General features: G+C 57.7%; 3 protein-coding genes across 4 annotated transcripts in view; 2 read left to right on the top strand and 1 right to left on the bottom strand.

Moving 5' to 3' along the window:
• Window positions 1-10772, top strand: part of LOC137454025 (glutamate-rich protein 3-like) — a 29699-nt gene extending 18927 nt beyond the window's left edge. Inside the window, exons 12-15 of one of the 2 annotated variants that reach the window (XM_068163867.1) lie at window positions 8765-8914; window positions 9300-9401; window positions 9490-9585; window positions 10168-10772. In XM_068163867.1, the coding sequence (XP_068019968.1) occupies window positions 8765-8914; window positions 9300-9401; window positions 9490-9585; window positions 10168-10329 (510 nt within the window). In that variant the 3' untranslated portion in view covers window positions 10330-10772. Of the gene's footprint in view, window positions 1-8764; window positions 8915-9299; window positions 9402-9489; window positions 9586-10167 lie in introns of those variants that run through there. The other variant, XM_068163870.1, reaches the window with a different exon arrangement.
• Window positions 6-7937, top strand: LOC137454004 (enolase-phosphatase E1-like). The gene is made up of 3 exons (XM_068163826.1): window positions 6-443; window positions 612-5745; window positions 7849-7937. The coding sequence occupies exons 1-3, from the start codon at window positions 6-8 to the stop codon at window positions 7935-7937; spliced, it is 5661 nt and encodes a 1886-aa protein (XP_068019927.1).
• Window positions 10773-11501: 729 nt separating the features above from the next.
• Window positions 11502-18548, bottom strand: part of LOC137454015 (glutamate-rich protein 3-like) — a 39925-nt gene continuing 32878 nt past the window's right edge. Inside the window, exons 13-17 of the mRNA XM_068163842.1 lie at window positions 16038-16309; window positions 15182-15319; window positions 14128-14337; window positions 13416-13553; window positions 11502-12796 (exon numbers count right to left, since the gene is read on the bottom strand). Coding sequence (XP_068019943.1) covers window positions 11502-12796; window positions 13416-13553; window positions 14128-14337; window positions 15182-15319; window positions 16038-16309 — 2053 coding nt within the window. The remainder of the gene's footprint in view (window positions 12797-13415; window positions 13554-14127; window positions 14338-15181; window positions 15320-16037; window positions 16310-18548) is intronic.

Genomic DNA, 18548 nt, shown 5'->3' with positions numbered 1-18548 from the left:
ATGAGATGGGGGCAGAGGGTGCCGTGGAGGCGGTGGAGGGTGTGGTGGAGGTGGCAGAGGGTGAAGTGGAGGAGGCAGAGGGTGGGGTGGGGGAGGCAGAGGGTGTGGTGGAGGAGGCAGATGCACAAGGCGCCGTGGAGGAGGCAGATGCACAGGGCGCCGTGGAGGAGGCAGAGGCAGAGGGCGCCATGGAGGACACAGAGGGAGAGGGTGTGGTGGAGGAGGTAGAGGGTGGGGTGGGGGAGGTAGAGGGTGGGGTGGGGGAGGCAGAGGCAGAGGGTGCGGTGGAGGAGGCAGAGGGTGTGGTGGAGGCGGCAGAGGCAGAGGGAGCTGTGGCGGAGGCGGAGGGGACGGTGGAGGCGACAGAGGGCGCCGTGGAGGACGCAGAGGCAGAGGGCGCCGTGGAAGACACAGAGGGAGAGGGTGTGGTGGAGGAGGCAGAGGCAGAGGGTGCCGTGGAGGCAGATGGTGTGATGGAGGAGAGGGAGGCAGAGATTCCTGTGGAGGTGGCTGAGGGTGTGGTAGAGGCCGCAGAGGCAGAGCGGGCTGTGGAGGCGGCAGAAGCAGATGGTGCAGTGGAGGAGGTGGAGGGTTTGGTGGAGGAGGCAGAGGGTGCCGTGGAGGCGACAGAGGGCGTCGTGGAGGAGGCAGACGCAGAGGGCGCCGTGGAGGAGGCAGAGACAGAGGGTGCGGTGGAGGCGGCAGAGGGTTTGGTGGGGGAGGAAGTGGGTGTGGTGGAGGAGGCAGAGGGTGTGGTGGAGGAGGCAGAGACAGAGGGTGCGGTGGAGGCACCAGAGGACGCCATGGAGGAGGCAGAGGCACAGGGTGAAGTGGAGGAGGCAGAGGGTGCGGTGGAGGCATCAGAGGGCGGCATGGAGGAGGCAGAGGCCGAGGCCGCTGTGGAGGAGGCAGAGGCAGAGCGTGCCGTGGAGGAGGCATACGGTGTGATGGAGGAGAGGGAGGCAGAGAGTCCTGTGGAGGTGGCTGAGGGTGTGGTAGAGGCGGCAGAGGCAGAGGGGGCTGTGGAGGCGGCAGAGACAGAAGGTGCATTGGAGGCGGCAGAGGGTTTGGTGGGGGAGGCAGAGGGTGCCATAGAGAAGGCAGAGGCAGAGGGTGACTTGGACGAGGCAGAGAGTGTGGTGGAGGAGGCAGAGGCAGATGGTGCAATGGAGGAGACAGAGACAGAGGGTGCGGTGGAGGCGGCAGAGGCAGAAGTTGTGGTGGAGGATGCAGAGGCACAGGGTGCTATGAAGCAGGCAGAGGGCGCCGTGGATAAGGAAGAGGGTGTCGTGGAGGAGGCAGAGGCAGAGGGCGCTGTGGAGGAGGCGGAGGGTGCGGTGGAGGCGACAGAGGGCGCCGTGGAGGAGGCAGACGAGACAGAGGGTGTGGTTGAGGTGGCAGAGGCAGATGGTGCGGTGGAGAAACCAGAGGGCGCCGTGGAGGAGGCAGAGGGTGTGGTGGAGGCAGTAGAGACAGAGGGTGCCGTGGAGGCACCTGAGGGCGCTGTGGTGGAGGCAGAGTCCGAGGGCGCCGTGGAGGACGCAGAGGCAGAGGGTGCGGTGGAGGAGGCAGAGGGTGTGGTGGAGGCGTCAGAGGAAGAAGGTGTGGTGCAGAAGGCAGAGGCAGAAGGTGCATTGGAGGAGGCAGAGAGTTTAGTGGAGGAGGCAGATGGTTTGGTGGAGGAGGCAATGGGTACCATGGAGGAGGTAGAGGCAGAGGGTGCCGTGGAGGAGGCATACGGTGTGATGGATGAGAGGGAGGCAGAGAGTCCTGTGGAGGCAGCTGAGGGTGTGGTAGAGGCGGCAGAGGCAGCTGTGGAGGCGGCAGAAGCAGATGGTGCAATGGAGGAGGCATTGGGTGCGGTGGAGGAGGCAGAGGCAGATGGCACGGTGGAGGCACCAGAGGGCGCCGTGGAGGAGGCAGAGGCCAAGGGCGCCATGGAGGAGGCAGAGACAGATGGTACCGTGGAGGCGGCAGAGGCAGAAGGTGTGGTGGAGGAGGCAGAGGCAGATGGCACGGTGGAGGCACCAGAGGGCGCCGTGGAGGAGGCAGAGGCCGAGGGCGCTGTGGAAGAGGCAGAGGGTGTCGTGAAGGAGGCAGAGGCAGAGGGCGCGGTGGAGGCAGCAGAGGGTGACGTGGAGGAGGCAGAGGCACAGGGTGAAGTGGAGGCAGCAGAGGGTGCGGTGGAGCAGGCAGGCGCAGAGGGTGCGATGGACGAGGCGGAGGGTGTGGTGGAGGCGGCAGAGGCAAAAGGTGCGGTGGAGGAGGCAGAGACAGAAGTTGTGGTGGAGGATGCAGAGGCACAGGGCACTGTCAATAAGGCAGAGGGTGTTGTGGAGACGGCAGAGGCAGAGGGCGCTGTGGAGGAGGCAGACGCAGAGGGCACCGTGGAAGAGGCAGAGACAGAGGGTGTGGTGGGGGACACAGAGGCAGATGGCGCGGTGGAGGCACCAGACGGTGCCTTGGAGGAGGCAGAGGCCGAGAGCGCCGTGGAGGAGGCAGAGGGTGAGGTGGAGGTGGCAGAGGCAGAAGGTGTGGTGGAGGATGCAGAGGCAGAGGGCCCCGTGGATAAGGCAGAGGGTGTCGTGGAGGCGGCAGATGGAGAGGGCACCGTGGAGGAGGCAGAGACAAAGGGCACCATGGAGGAGGCAGGGACAGAGGGTGTGGTGGAGGCGGCAGAGGAAGAAGGTGCCGTGGAGGAGGCAGAGGGTGCGGTGGAGGAGGCAGAGGCAGATGGCACGGTGGAGGCACCAGAGGGCGCCGTGGAGGAGGCAGAGACCGAGGGTGTGGTGGAGGAGGCAGAGGAAGAAGGTGTGGTGCAGGAGGCAGAGGCAGAAGGTGCATTGGAGGAGGCAGAGAGTTTAGTGGAGGAGGCAGATGGTTTGGTGGAGGAGGCAATGGGTACCATGGAGGAGGTAGAGGCAGAGGATGCCGTGGAGGAGGCATACGGTGTGATGGATGAGAGGGAGGCAGAGAGTCCTGTGGAGGCAGCTGAGGGTGTGGTAGAGGCGGCAGAGGCAGAGGGGGCTGTGGAGGCGGCAGAAGCAGATGGTGCAATGGAGGAGGCATTGGGTGCGGTGGAGGAGGCAGAGGCAGATGGCACGGTGGAGGCACCAGAGGGCGCCGTGGAGGAGGCAGAGGCTGAGGGCGCGGTGGAGGAGGTGGAGGGCGCAGTGGCAGAGGCAGAGGGTGTGGTGGAGGAGGCAGAGGCAGATGGCGCGGTGGAGGCACCAGAGGGTGCCTTGGAGGAGGCAGAGGGTGTGGTGGAGGCAGCAGAGGCAGAAGGTGTGGTGGAGGCGGCAGAGGCAGAAGGTGCAGTGCAGGAGGCAGAGACAGAAGTTGTGGTGGAGGATACAGAGGCACAGGGCACCGTCAATAAGGCAGAGGGTGTTGTGGAGGCGGCAGAAGCAGAGGGCGCTGTGGAGGAGGCAGAGGCAGAGGTTGCAGTGGAGGAGGCAGAAGCAGCGGGTGTGGTGGCGGAGGCAGAGGGTGAGGTGGAGGTGGCAGAGGCAGAAGGTGTGGTGGAGGATGCAGAGGCAGAGGGCCCCGTGGATAAGGCAGAGGGTGTGGTGGAGGCGGCAGACGGAGAGGGCACCGTGGAGGAGGCAGAGACAGAGGGTACGGTGGAGGAGGCAGAGGCTGAGGGCCCGGTGTCGGACGCAGAGGAAGAAGGTGCCGTGGAGGAGGCAGAGGCAGATGGCGCAGTGCAGGCACCAGAGGGCGCGGCAGAGGCGGCAGAGGCCGAGGGCGCCGTGGAGGCACCAGAGGGCGCCGTGGAGGAGGCAAACGCAGAGGGTGCCGTGGAGGAGGCAGAGGGTGCGGTGGAGGGGGCAGAGTCAGATGGCACGGTGGAGGCACCAGAGAGTGCCGTGCAGGAGGCAGAGGCCGAGGGTGCCATGGAGGAGGAGGCAGAGACAGATGGTGCCGTGGAGGCGGCAGAGGCAGAAGGTGTGGTGGAGGAGGCAGAGGCAGACGGCACGGTGGAGGCACCAGAGGGCGCCGTGGAGGAGGCAGAGGCCGAGGACACTGTGGAAGAGGCAGAGGGTGTCGTGAAGGAGGCAGAGGCAGAGGGCGCGGTGGAGGCAGCAGAGGGTGACGTGGAGGAGGCAGAGGCACAGGGTGAAGTGGAGGCAGCAGAGGGTGCGGTGGAGCAGGCAGACGCAGAGGGTGTGATGGACGAGGCGGAGGGTGTGGTGGAGGCGGCAGAGGCAGAAGGTCTGGTGGAGGAGGCAGAGGCAGATGGCGCGGTGGAGGCACCAGAGGGTGCCTTGGAGGAGGCAGAGGGTGTGGTGGAGGCAGCAGAGGCAGAGGGTGTGGTGGAGGCAGCAGAGGCAGAGTGTGTGGTGGAGGAGGCAGAGACAGAAGTTGTGGTGGAGGATGCAGAGGCACAGGGCACTGTCAATAAGGCAGAGGGTGTTGTGGAGGCGGCAGAGGCAGAGGGCGCTGTGGAGGAGGCAGAGGCAGATGGCGCGGTGGAGGCACCAGAGGGTGCCTTGGAGGAGGCAGAGGGTGTGGTGGAGGCAGCAGAGGCAGAAGGTGCGGTGGAGGATGCAGAGGCAGAGGGCCCCGTGGATAAGGCAGAGGGTGTCGTGGAGGCGGCAGACGGAGAGGGCACCGTGGAGGAAGCAGAGACAGAGGGTACGGTGGAGGAGGCAGAGGCTGAGGGTGCAGTGGAGGAGGCAGAGGCCGAGGGCCCGGTGTCAGACGCAGAGGAAGAAGGTGCCGTGGAGGAGGCAGAGGCTGAGGGTGCAGTGGAGGAGGCAGAGGCCGAGGGCCCGGTGTCGGACGCAGAGGCAGAAGGTGTGATGGAAGAGGCAGAGGCAGAGGGTGCGGTGGAGGCGGCAGCGGAAGAAGGTGTTGTGGAGGAGGCAGAGTCAGAGGGTGTGGTGGGGAAGGCAGAGGCAGAGGGTGCCATGGAGGAGGCAGAGGGCGCCGTGGAGGAGGCAGAGGGTGCGCTGTTGGCAGCAGAGGCAGAAGGTGCCGTGGAGGAGGCAAACGCAGAGGGTGCCGTGGAGGAGGCAGAGGGTGCGGTGGAGGCATTAGAGGGCGCCGTGCAGGAGGCAGAGGCCGAGGGCACCATGGAGGAGGGAGAGACAGATGGTGCCGTGGAGGCAGCAGAGGCAGAAGGTGTGGTGGAGGAGGCAGAGGCAGACGGCACGGTGGAGGCACCAGAGGGCGCCGTGGAGGAGGCAGAGGCTGAGGACACTGTGGAAGAGGCAGAGGGTGTCGTGAAGGAGGCAGAGGCAGAGGGCACGGTGGAGGCAGCAGAGGGTGTGTTGGAGGAGGCAGAGGCAGAGTGCTTGGTGGAGGAAGTAGAGGGTGCCATGAAGGAGGCAGAGGGTGCCATGGAGGAAGTAGAGGCAGGGGGTGCATTGGCGGAGGCAGAGGGCACGGTGGAGGAGGCGGAGGGTGCGGTGGAGGCGACAGAGGCAGAAGGTGCTGTGGAGACGGCAGAGGCACAGGGTGAAGTAGAGGCAGCAGAGGGTGTGGTGGAGGCAACAGAGGCAGAGGGTGAAGTGGAGCAGGCAGAGGCTGAAGGTGCCATGGAGGCAGCAGAGGATGCGGTGGAGGCACCAGAGGGTGCCGTGGAGGAGGCAGAAGGTGCTGTGGAGGTGGCAGAGGAAGAAGGTGCGGTGGAGGAGGCAGAAGGTGCGGTGGAGGAGGCAGAGGGTACGGTGGAGGCGGCAGAGGCAGAGGGTCTGGTGGAGGAGGCAGAGGCAGAGGGTGCGGAGGAGGAGGCAGAGGGTGCGGTGGAGGAGGCAGAGGGTGCGGTGGAGGGGGAAAGGGTGGGGTGGAGGAGGCAGGGGCAGAGGGTGCGGAGGAGGAGGCAGAGGGTGCGGTGGAGGAGGCGGAGGGTGTGGTGGAGGAGGCGGAGGGTGCGGTGGAGGAGGCGGGGGCAGAGGGCACCGTGGTGGAGGGGGTGGTGGATGGAGCATGGCTGTCTGTCCCGGGGCTGTGTGTGAGCAAGTGTAATGGGTTGGGGGCAGATCCCCTCCCCACCCCGGGCAGAAAGAACAACTCAGAGAAAGGGCTTGGAAAAGTGATGGAAAGTGTAAATAGACAAACAATAAACAAACAACACTGAAAGCTTTGCAGAGAGCCACAAGCGCTGTGACAAAGAGAGAAATCCCAGAACATGCCCAAGAACATCCCATCCCCACCTGGGGGTACACCCACACCCCCCAGGGCTCTTTCTTCCCCCCTCAACACAGCCTTGGGCCTGGGCAGGCCCAAGGGAGGCGGCTCACGCCATTTTACCGAGGCAGCAGCAGGGGAGGAAAGAGGAAGTGAAGACCCCGCATGGACATTTTACAGGGGAGCAGGGCATTATGGGAATGCAATACCTGGTCTCCTGTGACCACCCCCTGGGCTGGGCCCACCCCTTGGGACCTCCCAGGTGTGGTCTGTGCAGTGGCATCCGGGCCAGCACCCAGCCTAAACCACCACAGCAAGGCAGGGCTGGTGGCTGTCGTTGTGGTGGGTGGCCAGGCAGGGGCAGGGGCCGTGGCCAAGGGGCCAGCAGGAGAGGCAGAGCTGGCAGAGCAGGAGATGGGACAGGAGGTGGCGGTGGCTACCGATGGCAGGGTGGATGACAGGGTGGGGGCACAGGAGGTGGTTAGAGGAACAGGACAGAGGGGGACTGGTGGGGTAGGGGTGGCAGAGGAGGTGTCAGCTGAGGGCAAGGCAGAGCAGGAGTGGGGCACAGCACAGCTCATGTCCCCAGGGCATGGGGGACTGTGTGGAGCCACATCCCCTGGGGAGCAGCCCGTGGCAGAAGCTTCCCTGAGCAGCCCTGCAGATGGAGATGAGGGAGTGGAGCTGGCTGCAGGAGGGCAGGGGCTGTGTCCAGCCAGCCAGCTGCAGCTGGCAGCTCCTGGGGCAGGGGCAGGCAAGGACGGGCTGCAGGAGAGGCCTGAGCAGATGGGAGGGAAAGCTGGGGGAGAACAGCCAGAGCCTTCTCTTCTCCCAACTCCCTCAGTCTGTCCTCAGAGCAGAGCAGCTCCAGCCCTCTGCTCATCCTCGTGGCCCTTCTCTGGACACCTTCCAGCACCTCCAGATCCTTCCTGCAACAGAGGCTCCAGAACTGGACACGGTGCTCCAGGTGGGGTCTCAGCAGAGTGGAGTACAGGGGGTGAATCACCTCCCTCGACCTGCTGGCTGTTCTTCTCTTGATGCATGCAGCCCAGGATGTGAGCAGACTGATCTCATCTGCTGTCTCTCCTGGCTCTTCCTGACAGCTCTCTTTGCAGGATGGGCCCAGGCAAGGTTGGATGGGAACCAGCCCCCACCCCATCCTTACCTGCTGCTGTGCTGCAGGCAGCTCATGGGTGCAGCATGGCTGTGGGGTGATGTGAGAGGTTTGGAGTTTGATTTGGAGCTCCTGTGTTGCTTTTGGTAAAGCCAAGTGTGAAGGAAAGCTTACGCTCTGTGTGAAAAACACTCCAAGGAAGTGGGTAAGGAAAACAAACCTCTGGAAGGGGAGGCTGAGGTTGGCCACCTAAATATCTCTTTATTCTCAGTGAGCAGGAAAGAGCCAAAGCCCAGGGCCCTGAGGAGCTGCAGCTGTGCTAGGGAGCTGAAAATGAGACACAGGATGTGTCTGGGACTGTGGAGAAGTCCAAAAGAAACCAGGTCAGGTTCAGGAGCTGGGAACAGGAACAGCTCAGGCTCCAAGGTGGCCTGGGTGGTGGTGTGGAGTTCCAGGATGCTCCTCCTCTCGATGGGCTCTTGACTGGCACCTACCAGTCAGAGCTGACAGCCCCTTAGTGCAGGCCAAGCTAAGGACATCTTGGCCTGGAGCTCTGGCCCTACAACAGATGCATTTTTCATCTTGTCACACTCCTAAAGGTGAAGATGGGAGCAGAGCATTTGTTACAGAACAGCTGCACACCACCAAAACCCCCAGCCCTCAAGGGGGCCAGCAGAGGAGGGCATGAGAGCAGAGCTCAGGCTGGGGACCTGGCACCACCAGCAGCTCAGTCTGTTCACTGTGGAGCTGAGGGTCAGGCTGGCACGGTGAGGACTCTTGCTGCTGGCTGATGGTGAGACTCTGGAGCTGGAACCTCATGGTGCTCATGGGGTCCGACACGTAGCCTGCAAGAGGCAGGGGGAAAGTCAGGTGCAGCTCAGCACAGCAGCAACCCTGCCCCTCAGTTCCCTGCAGTGATGACATCAATAAAACCAGCTTGGGATAGACAGGCTCCCAGCCTAAACCTCCCCTGGTGGAAAAAAAGGACTTCTTCTTTCTTTCCCTTTCTCCTCCTCTTTCTTTCTTTCCTTTTCTCCTCCTTCTTTCTTTACCTTTCTCCTCCTTCTTCTTTCTTTCCCTTTCTCCTCCTCCTTCTTTCTTTCCTTTTCTCCTCCTCCTTCTTTCTTTCCTTTTCTCCTCGTCCTTCTTTCTTTCCCTCTCTCCTCCCTCTTCCTTCTTTCCCTCTCTCCTCCCTCTTCCTTCTTTCCCTCTCTCCTCCCTCTTCCTTCTTTCCCTCTCTCCTCCCTCTTCCTTCTTTCCCTCTCTCCTCCCTCTTCCTTCTTTCCCTCTCTCCTCCCTCTTCCTTCTTTCCTTCTCTCCTCCCTCTTCCTTCTTTCCCTCTCTCCTCCCTCTTCCTTCTTTCCCTCTCTCTCTCCTCCCTCTCCCTTCTTTCCCTCTCTCCTTCCTCTCCCTTCTTGCCCTCTCTCCTCCTTCTCCCTTCTTTCCCTCTCTCCTCCTCCTTCTTTTCTGTTTTGGTTTGCTTTGGTTTTATTTTTCTTTTCCCCTTCTCCTCAGGTGGGAATAGCAACCTGTCAGATTGACAGAGCTCGTGGTTTAAAGGGTTTGGGTACAGCAGGAACTGAACAAGGCATGAACACGCTTCTGAGGAACAGTGCCCACCAAGCATTTAACCACAGGGAAGCTAAGTACATCAATAAAATCAAGGTAAGCATGCACCTATGCTAGGTGAAGTGTTTTTCTTACTAACAGAACAGGTGGTTGTGGAAGGGTTTTAGAGCAGATTTATGCAGGAGCAATAATGCCCTGCCTCTTTCATTCTCACACAAGGAAAAGCTTTTCCAGGCTGGGAGAAGCTGAGCCTTCTGCACAGGCAGTGGCATCTGTGATTTAGAAGCTCTTGCATCCCAGCAAGATAGCATCAGTCAGCACATCAAAAATCTGCTGAAATTAAACTGCTTAGCTGTCAGCCTTGCACAAAGGTGCATTTAAAATGTAGGCTGTAGAGATGTCCATTATCTGTAGCACATGAAATAGAGTGGAACCCAAGCACTAACTGGGGTGGTTTTACAGCCTGCTGTGTCCTCTGCAGGAATACACAGGAATGGAAGGAGTTGGTATCATCATAGAAATGCTCTCCAACGTCAACCTGGCTACTGACTTGCAGCTGCTGTCCTGTGGAGGAAGGGTGATGGTGAGCACTTGCTGTCACTGACTTCACCTTGTGCATTTAGTGACACAATTCAGCCAGTAGAGCTTCTCTCTCAACTCCTTTGTAACAGATTGTGGGCTGCAGAGGTCCCATTGAGATCAATCCAAGGGACACCATGAGTAAAGAGTCCAGCATCATTGGAGTTGGTCTGTTTCTTGCAACTGAGGTAAGAAGCCTGTTTGTTGTAAAGAATGTTTTGTTGGGATGCCAACACCTCTCTGTTTCCTGTTAGAATCCTGTAGAATCATTTGCAGGGGTGACTGCAGAATTTCACTGTAAGGAAAGAGGCTCAGGGGAGAACCTTATTGCTGTCTACAACTCCCTGAAGGGAGGTTGTAGCCAGGTAGGCCTTGGTCTCTTCTCCCAGGCAAGCTGCACCAGAACAAGAGGACACAGTCTCAAGCTGCACCAGGGGAGGTTTAGGCTGGAGGTTAGGAAGAAATTCTTCCCAGCAAGAGAGATTGGCCACTGGAATGTGCTGCCCAGGGAGGTGGTGGAGTCCCCATCCCTGGAGGGGTTTAGGAAGAGCCTGGCTGAGGCACTTGGTGCCGTGGTTGAGTTGATTAGATGGTGTGGGGTGAGAGGTTGAACTCAATGATCTCTGAGGTCTTCTCTAACCTGGTTAATTCTATTCTATTCTTTCTTAACATGATAAAACCATTTTGGGTGGTGAAATTTGGTTTAACACTTGGCACAAGTAGCCAGTGCTGCTCTACAGTGTGGTAAATGTTGCCTTGATTGCACGCAGGAGGAGAGGCGTGAGTGTGCCACGGCAGTCTTTGATGGCATAGAGGCTGGCTGGCTGAAACCAGCTGTGGGCTCTGAATATCCCCTGGAGAAGGTGGTGAAGGCTCATGAAGACATCATTCACTGCAGTGGTGCTCGAGGGAAGATGGTGCTGCTTCCATGAAGTCCTTTGCCATTTGCTTTGTGGCTGCTGTAGCTGCACCTTTGCTTCCACCATTCATCGAATGGGTGTTACCAAGCATCCTTGGATCAGGTGTGACAGTGACAGCAAAGGCCACCTCAGGTGAATTAATTACATTAATGACCAACATTTGCTGATGATCAGGGTTGCACATACTTTCAAGTGATTTTGGCAGCTGCTTTTTTGTCTGATGTGTCTGCTGGTGTGGCTTTGAGGTGCGGGGAAACGAATATCTTGATCTTGTGCTCAATGTGAAGTGAGAGGGAGGCCACTGCAGATAGTGCCACCTGGTTTGTAAGCACATACAGATAGAGCTGGCCATGTGTGTGCCCCTAGGATAGAACTATGTGCATTCTGTAGCCACAACATTAATCTTGTTCATCATTTGTCACATCATTTACTTGGAATAAAAGCTTTTACTGACAGCCTTGTGCACTTTCCAGTTCAAAAGACAGCCAAAGAATCTCTGGGCCAAAGACCACGGTATTGAGTGGATATTCCATATTCCCTACTATGCACCAGCTTCAGGGAAGATTGAACGCTACCACGGTTTGTTGAAGACCACTCCTAAAGCCATGGGGGGTGGATCTTTGAGAAACTGGGAAAAACATTTAGCACAAGCAACCTGGCTGGTAAATAGCAGATGTTCAGTGAACCGAGCTGGACCTGCACATTCAGATTTGCTACGGAAAGTAGAAGGTGATAGAGTTCCTGTTGTTAGAGAAAAGAATCTGTTAGGTAAAACTGTTTGGGTATTTTCTCCCTCAAGAGAGGCTAGACCTGTCCCTGGGGTGGTTTCAGCTGAAGGTCCAGGTCACACTTATTTGGTAATGCAAGAGAGTGGTGAAATTCAGTGTATACCACAAAGAAATTTAACTTTAGCTGAAAGAGTTTAATTTTAAACTGTTGTACAGCTACATCGCGTCCAGAGGAAGAATCTACAAGGAATCTACAGTGCACGAACCCTGAGAGCCCTGAGTCAACTAAGAGACCCTGAGAATCCCTTCATCTCCTAAACGTGCTTGTAAATACAGCATCCCTTTTTGCTCATCCGGCTGTGGTTACCTGTGGTCAATTTTTTTTTCCCTTCACTTTGTTGGGGGGAGAAGGCCGCCGGGACTTCCCCTCAACCCACGGCATTCAGGAGCTGCCAGCTACAGCTGGCTGTCTGGACACAGCCCCTGCCCTCCTGCAGCCAGCTCCACTCCCTCATCTCCATCTGCAGGGCTGCTCAGGGAGACTTCTGCCACGGGCTGCTCCCCAGGGGATGTGGCTCCACACAGTCCCCCATGCCCTGGGGACATGAGCTGTGCTGTGCCCCACTCCTGCTCTGCCTTGCCCTCAGCTGACACCTCCTCTGCCACCCCTACCCCACCAGTCCCCCTCTGTCCTGTTCCTCTAACCATCTCCTGTGCCCCCACCCTGTCATCCACCCTGCCATCCGTAGCCACCGCCACCTCCTGTCCCATCTCCTGCTCTGCCAGCTCTGGCTCTCCTGCTGGCCCCTTGGCCACAGCCCCTGCCCCTGCCTGGCCACCCACCAGCCCTGCCTTGCTCACACACAGCCCCGGGACAGGCAGCCGTGATCCATCCACCACCCCCTCCTCCACGGCACCCTCTGCCACCTCCACCGCACCGTCTGCCTCCTCCTCTTCACCCTCTGCCTCCGCCTCCTCCACCGCACCATCTGCCTCTGCCGCTTCCACAGCACCCTCTGCCTCTGCCTCCTTCACCGCACCCTCTGTCTCTGCGTCCCCCACGACACCCTCTGTCGCCTCCACCGCCCCCTCCACCTCCTCCACAGCTCCCTCTGCCTCTGCTGCCTCCACCCCACCCTCTGCCTCCTCCTCTTCACCCTCTGCCTCTGCCTCCCCCACCCCACCCTCTGCCTCCTCTTCACCCTCTGCCTCTGCCGCCTCCACCGCACCCTCTACTTCCTCCACAGCACCCTCTGCCTCTGCCTCCCCCACCCCACCCTCTGCCTCCTCCACTTCACCCTCTGCCACCTCCACCACACCCTCCGCCACCTCCACGGCACCCTCTGCCCCCATCTCATCCACCGCTTCCTTTTCTGGAGGCTCTGATATTCCCACAGTCTTCTCCACAGCCTCTTCTCCCTCCGAGACCTCCCCAGCCACCTCTTTCCCCTCTAACACAGCTCCACCCACCTCCCTGCCCACCTGTGCCCCTGCCCCTTCCTCTGCCCCAGGGGCCTGCCCTTCCCCTGCTGCCTCACTCTCTCCAGGCAGCACTCCCACATCAGGCTCCGCTCCCATTTCTCTCGCATGCTCTCCTGCCTCGCTGCTCTGCCCAGGGGCAGCTTCCTCCACCTGCAGCAGAGCCACCACATCTTCCTTGGGCAGCAGGGCCAATTCTTCTCCCGTCTCCTCGGTGCCTGCTGCCTTCTGCTCATCAGGTGTTCTCCTTCCCTCTCCCAGGAGAGCTCCATCTGCTCCCAGCAAAAAATAACCAGAGCATTACTTTGTGAGAGCAGTGTCGGGGCTGAGGCTCTTGAGCTGTCCTTAAAGATCCTAACAGCACCAGAACAAGAGGACACTGTCTCAAGCTGTGCCAGGGGAAGTTCAGGCTCTAGGGGAGGAGAAAGCTCTTCCCAGAAAGAGAATTTGGCCACTGGAATGTGCTGCCCAGGGAGGTGGTGGAGTCACCATCCCTGAAGGTGCTCAAGAAAGGCTTGGATGTGGCACTTGGAGCCATGGTTTAGTGGTCAGGAGGGGTTGGGTGACAGGTTGGACTTGATGACCTCTGAGGTCTTTTCCAACCTCATTGATTCTATGATTCTCTCCCAGCCAACCAAGGGACATCAGCACGGTGAGAGAAGAAATCTTCCTGTGCTGCTTCTCCTCACCAGCTGCCTGAGTTTTGAGCTCCCTCTGCTGCTCTCTGGGTGTACTTTTGGAGCCCAGTGCTCTGGGGGCTCAGTTGGCTCCCTGCAGCACAGGGGACTGCAGCAGCTGCTCTGCCCATGCTGCACCGTGCCCTGCTGTGAAGGGAAACAGCCACACTCCTGTGGCCCAGCCAGCCACCCTCTGCAGAGCCACTCTACTCACCTTCTTCTTCCTCACTCCCAGCACACTCCTCACTGCTGCTCTCCACTTCTGTCACAATGCTTTGCAAGGACTCTGCAGCTGAACAGCTCAGCAAGGTCTGCTCTGGCTGGCCCACACTTGCTCTTCCAGTGGCCTTGGCTGCAGGTCAGTGACAGGTGCCAGCATGAGTGACAGACACCACAGCCATCTTTGGCCAGCTCACAGGCTCACAGGATGTCAGGGCTTGGAAGGGACCTCCAGAGATCATCCACTCCATCCCCCCTGCCACAGCAGGACCATACACTCTAGCTCAGCTCACACAGGGACACATCCAGATGGCTTTTGGAAGGCTCCAGAGAAGGAGACTCCACAACCTCCCAGGGCAGCCTGACCCAGGGCTCGGTCACCCTCACACTGAAGAAGTTCCTCCTTGTGCGGAGGTGGAACCTCCTGTGCTCTACTTTATATCCATTGCCCCCTATCCCATCCCAGGGTGCAGCTGAGCAGAGCCTGTCCCCTCCCTCCTGACCCCCAGCCCTCAGATATTGATAGACATTGAGGAAATCCCCTCTCAGTCTTCCCCTCTCCAGACTCAACAGCCCCAGCCTCTGCTCCAGTTCTGCAGCAGCTGCATGGCTTTTCCTCTGCAGGCTCCAGAGCCACACTGCACATGCACAGAGCAGAAAAGATGCATCAGGTTGACTCCTCTCAGCCTCCTGATGAAGAAACCAACCTTGCTTATCATCCTCAGAGTCACTCCCAGAGCATCCAGTGCTTGCCTCCAGAGAGCCCCCCTCAGAGCCCTGCACTGCCTTCTGTGCTGAGGCTTCCCTCTGGTGTTCACAGTCATCTCCTGAGGAGGGCCTTGACATCCCATTCATATGATCTGCAGTCTCTCCTCCTTTGTTCATTTCTTCCTCTGCCTCAGAAGCTTCTTCATCCACTACAAATCAAAGACTCTGACTGAGAGACAGGCAGTGGAATTCACAGCTGAGAAAGTTCTCCTTAAGCAAGCAGAGGTTAACTTCATTAATCTCCCCTTGGCTCAGCCTTTTGTGAAGCAGGAGACAAATCTCAGGCCACAGAGAGGAATCACAGGAGCACATCATCACAAAAACCTTCATCATGTTGGCTGAGGGAGCTGGGGGTGTTTTGGCTGGAGAAGAGGAGGCTCAGGGGAGACCTTATTGCTGTCCACAACTCCCTGAAGGAAGGTTGTAGCCAGGTTGGGGTTGGTCTCTTCTCCCAGGCATCCAGCACCAGAACAAGAGAACACAGTCTCAAGCTGTGCCAGGAGAAGTTTAGGCTCTAGGTGAGAAGAAAGTTCTTCTCAGAAAGAGGAACTGGCCATTGGGATGTGCTGCCCAGGGAGGTGGTGGAGTCACCATCCCTGGAGGTGTTCACAAAGGTCTTGGACGTGGCATATGGAGCCATGGTCTAGCGGTCAGGAGGAGTTGGGTGACAGGTTGGACTTGATGACCTCTGAGGTCTTTTCCAACTTCATTGATTCTATGATTCTCTCCCAGCCAACCAAGGGACATCAGCATGGTGAGAGAAGAAAGCTTCCTGTGCTGCTTCTCCTCACCAGCTGCCTGAGTTTTGAGCTCCCTCTGATGCTCTCTGGGTGTACTTTTGGAGCCCTGTGCTCTGGGGGCTCAGATGGCTCCCTGCAGCACAGGGGACTGCAGCAGCTGCTCTGCCCATGCTGCACCGTGCCCTGCTGTGAAGGGAAACAGCCACGCTCCTGTGGCCCAGCCAGCCACCCTCTGCAGAGCCACTCTACTCACCTTCTTCTTCCTCACTCCCAGCACACTCCTCACTGCTGCTCTCCACTTCTGTCACAATGCTTTGCAAGGACTCTGCAGCTGAACAGCTCAGCAAGGTCTGCTCTGGCTGGCCCACACTTGCTCTTCCAGTGGCCTTGGCTGCAGGTCAGTGACAGGTGCCAGCATGAGTGACAGACACCACAGCCATCTTTGGCCAGCTCACAGGCTCACAGGATGTCAGGGCTTGGAAGGGACCTCCAGAGATCATCCACTCCAACCCCCAGTACTTCACCTTGGTGCCAAATCTTCCTGACATTTTGCTGCTGTGTGCTCTTCCCACCTCCCCTTCTGCCCCAGCACCCAGCCTCCTCCCCTCCACACTTCACCCCTCTCCCTCCCATCCAGCTCTAATCACACAGCAGGAGGCTTTCCCACCTCCTCTTCCAATGGCCAGCACCTTCTGCCCATTCACCTGATGCTGATGGCCTGTCTCCCATAGAAGCATGCCTCAGACTTGCTCTGTGCCTACCCACAGCCAGGCCCATTTCTTCCTTCTCTTCTACTGCTCCTCCACCTGCTGCCATTCTCCCTCTGCACTCTTGGCCCCTCACTGTGCCCCACTCCCCTCTTGCCTTCCCATCCTCCTCTGGCTCCCAAACCTTCTTTACTCATTTTCTTGCCTCTCACACTGATGCTTGCCCCAAAGGAACCTCAGTGATTTTCTTCCCTGCACACAGGCAGCACCACAGATCTCACACAAGAGCTGTCCTGGGAGAGGACACCCCAGGCCATGCACTGCAGGCCCACAATCCCACACCAGAAGGTGTCTTTCTCTCTCCCATTTTTCCTCCCCTGCCTGTGTTCTGGAATACTGTACCATTTTTCTCACTGCCTTCCTCTCTGTCAGACACTTTTCCCCTTTCTTCTTCTCTCAACTCCTCTCCAGTCTCTGTTTTGTCCTCACTCTCTCCAGGACTTGGTAAGATGACCAACACTGCAGCTCTGCTTGACTTCTGCTCAGCACTGCCTTGACTTGGCTCACTCTGCACTCCATCTCCCAAGGGCTCCACAGGCTTTCCCTCATGGTTCTCCTCTACTTTCTTCTTGGGAAGGAATGGCTTTTGGTCCAGACTCAAGTCAACAGCACACCTGTGAAAGAAGATGGGGAATGGGAAGTGCCACATTTCTCACTGCTGGGAAAGGCAGCAGACCCAGGGAGCTCTTCAGCTCATTACCAGCAGTGAAACCAGGCTCCTGCCTCTGCATTGCCCCTCAGACCATGAGAGGACTGAGAACAACTCAAGAGGAGGACCTTGACATTCTCAAGTGCTGCTGTGACCATTTGAGACTGTCCCTTTAAGAAAGGGGACACTGTGGCTGAATGTTTATGAACGAAAGACAGATCTAAACTGATTTCATTGGTAGATTGGTGGAAAGCAGCTTTGGACTGGGAGTACAGGAGAGACTCCTGGGCAGTCCTGCACTTCTTTTTCTCCCCCTTTGCACCTCGCAGCTTCTGGGCTTTCAGCCAGACTGACCTTGGAACTGATAACCACAAGGCCTGACTAACTTCTTTTAATTAACATTTGCTCTGTTTTCTCTCTTTCTAACCCTCTTTGGGGAAAAAGGGGAGAGAAAGGGGTATGAGGGAGAACCCTTCTTCCAGACAGGGGGAAGGGAATCTCATTTCTGTGTCACTTTGTTGTATATTTCTGTATATAATGTACATATTATAAATTCTGTATATAAACCTGCACTCCCTAAACTGCTGTGTAAATACAGCACAATCCTTTGCTAATCCAGCTGTGGGGTTTTTTTCCCTTCAATTTCCTTCCCTTTACTTACAAGAGGGGGAAGAATGCTTGAGGCCTTCCCTCCAACCCTCGACAGCTGCACTTCTTCCTTCAGGAAGGACTGCACTGTCCATGCTTAAAGGAGGCAACTGAAGCACAAACAGAGTAAAATCCAAACCAGCGAGTGTCCATCAGCTTCAAGCTACACCAAGCATCACCTGTGAAGAGCACTGGCACAATTCCAGGCCAATTCCTTTTGTCCTATCACATCATACCAGAGAGAAGTGACCAACCCCCACCTCACTCCTGCCTCCTTCAGGATCACAGAATTGTTAGGGCTGGAAGGGACCTCAAGGCTCAGCCAGTTCCAACCCCCCTGCCATGGCCAGGGACACCTCACACTACAGCAGGTTGCTCACAGCCACCTCCAGCCTGGCTGCAAACACCTCCAGGCAGGAGGCTTCCACCACCTCCCTGGGCAACCTGTGCCAGGCTCTCACCACCCTCCTGGGGAACAACTTCTTCCTCACATCCAGTCTGAATCTACCCATTTCCAGTTTTGTTCCATCCCCCCCAGTCCTATCACTACCCAACCCCCTAAAAAAAACCCTTTCCAGCTTTCTTGTAGCCCCCTTCAGAGACTAGAAGGTCACAATGAGGTCTCCTCAGAGCCTTCTCTTCTCCAGACTGAACAGCCCCAACTCCCTCAGTCTGGCCTCAGAGCAGAGCAGCTCCAGCCCTCTGCTCATTCTCATGGCCCTTCTCTGGACACCTTCCAGCACCTCCAGATCCTTCCTGTAATAGAGGCTCCAGACCTGGACACAGTACTCCAGGGTGGGCTCTCACCCCACCTAAGTGGTATAGAGAGCAACGAAGTCTCCCCTCAGCCTCCTCTTCTCCAGACTAAATGTCATGGGGTTGGAAGGGTAAGGCCCAAAAGCCTCCTCCCTCCCCCCTGCAAAGTAAAGGGAAAGAAAATTGAAGGGAAAGGGAAAAAAAAAACTCACAGCTGAATTAGCAAAGCAGTGGAGCTGTATATTTACAAAGCAATGTAGGATATACAGGGAAATATATACAAATTTACAATATTTACAATATATACAAAGATACACAATAAAGTAACACAGAAATGAGAGTTCCCCCCCCTGCTGAGGGGGTTCCCCACCTCTGCTCTCCCCCACTTCCCCAGAGCAGGTTAGAAGGAGAGAGAGAAAGAGAAAAGGTTAGAAGCCGTTTTGTGTTAATTGGAAAACAGTTAACACAGGCCTTTATCAGTTTTCAAGGCCAAAGCCTTGGCCGAAAGCCCAGGACAGAGAGCTGCTGCCCTGCGGAGGAGCGGAAGCAAGACTGATAGAAAAGTGCTGGAATGCCCAGGATACCCTCCTGCACTCCCAGTTCAGAAGGTGCTTCCTCCCACTTTACCAATGAAATTAGTTTAGATCCTTCTTTTTGTTTAACAACTTACATCCACCATATTCCCTTTCTTAAGGGGACAGCATCAACCGGCCACAGTCCACCCTTTCATTGGCTGTTCACACTGTCCATCCAATCCAAGATGATATTTACAGTTCGTAAGTAAAGTTCCTAGTCCATTC

This window comes from Melanerpes formicivorus, unplaced genomic scaffold (assembly GCF_026170545.1).
Source record: "Melanerpes formicivorus ecotype bairdi unplaced genomic scaffold, bMelFor1.0.p_v2 SCAF_75, whole genome shotgun sequence".
Classification (NCBI taxonomy): domain Eukaryota; kingdom Metazoa; phylum Chordata; class Aves; order Piciformes; family Picidae; genus Melanerpes; species Melanerpes formicivorus.
Note: the sequence above shows the minus strand (reverse complement) of the source record. Positions and strands in the feature narration are given on the sequence as shown.